Source organism: Momordica charantia (genome assembly GCF_013281855.1).
Source record: "Momordica charantia cultivar OHB3-1 chromosome 3 unlocalized genomic scaffold, Mcharantia_2.0 BLBB01000003.1, whole genome shotgun sequence".
In the NCBI taxonomy this organism is placed as follows: domain Eukaryota; kingdom Viridiplantae; phylum Streptophyta; class Magnoliopsida; order Cucurbitales; family Cucurbitaceae; genus Momordica; species Momordica charantia.
Window position 1 is genome coordinate 3,534,178 of NW_028275161.1, and position 423 is coordinate 3,534,600.

The 423-nt window shown below is 51.3% G+C and overlaps 1 protein-coding gene across 1 annotated transcript; it reads right to left on the bottom strand.

Moving 5' to 3' along the window:
- Nucleotides 1-423, bottom strand: LOC111024788 (RING-H2 finger protein ATL14-like). Its single transcript, XM_022302561.1, has one exon. It carries the CDS (start codon nt 421-423, stop codon nt 1-3), a length of 423 nt encoding a protein of 140 aa, XP_022158253.1.

A 423-nucleotide genomic window follows, 5' to 3' on the forward strand; every position in this document is an offset into this window, starting at 1 on the left:
TCATGGACGATTCTGAAAAACAATAGAACAGCGGCAGAGTGGGCAACGGCTCTCAATCTTCAGCCACCGATCGATACAATCCTTATGGAAAAAATGGCCGCAATTTTCAATAACTCCACACTTCTCTTCCTCCGCAAATCCCTCAATGCAGATCGCGCATCGGCCGCCGCAATCCCTAATTTCCTCTCTGTAAGCCACCGCGGAGGCCGGAATTTGCTCCGCCGTCTGCGGTTGCGATCTGGATTCGGTGTCGTGGACTCTTGTCTTGTAGTAATGGAAAACGAACATTAACGAAATTGAAAAAGCACAAACCACCGCCACGAACATGAATCCGCTGGCGACCCATAATCTGCGTGTCAGGTGAAAAGTATTCCGGTGGATGGCCGCCGTCGTCTGCGGCGGAGGAGACGGGGAAATTAGCAT

Coding starts and splice junctions, on each gene's coding strand:
- LOC111024788 (XM_022302561.1), bottom strand. CDS start 423: ATGCTAATTTCCCCGTCTCCTCCGCCGCAGACGACGGCGGCCATCCAC.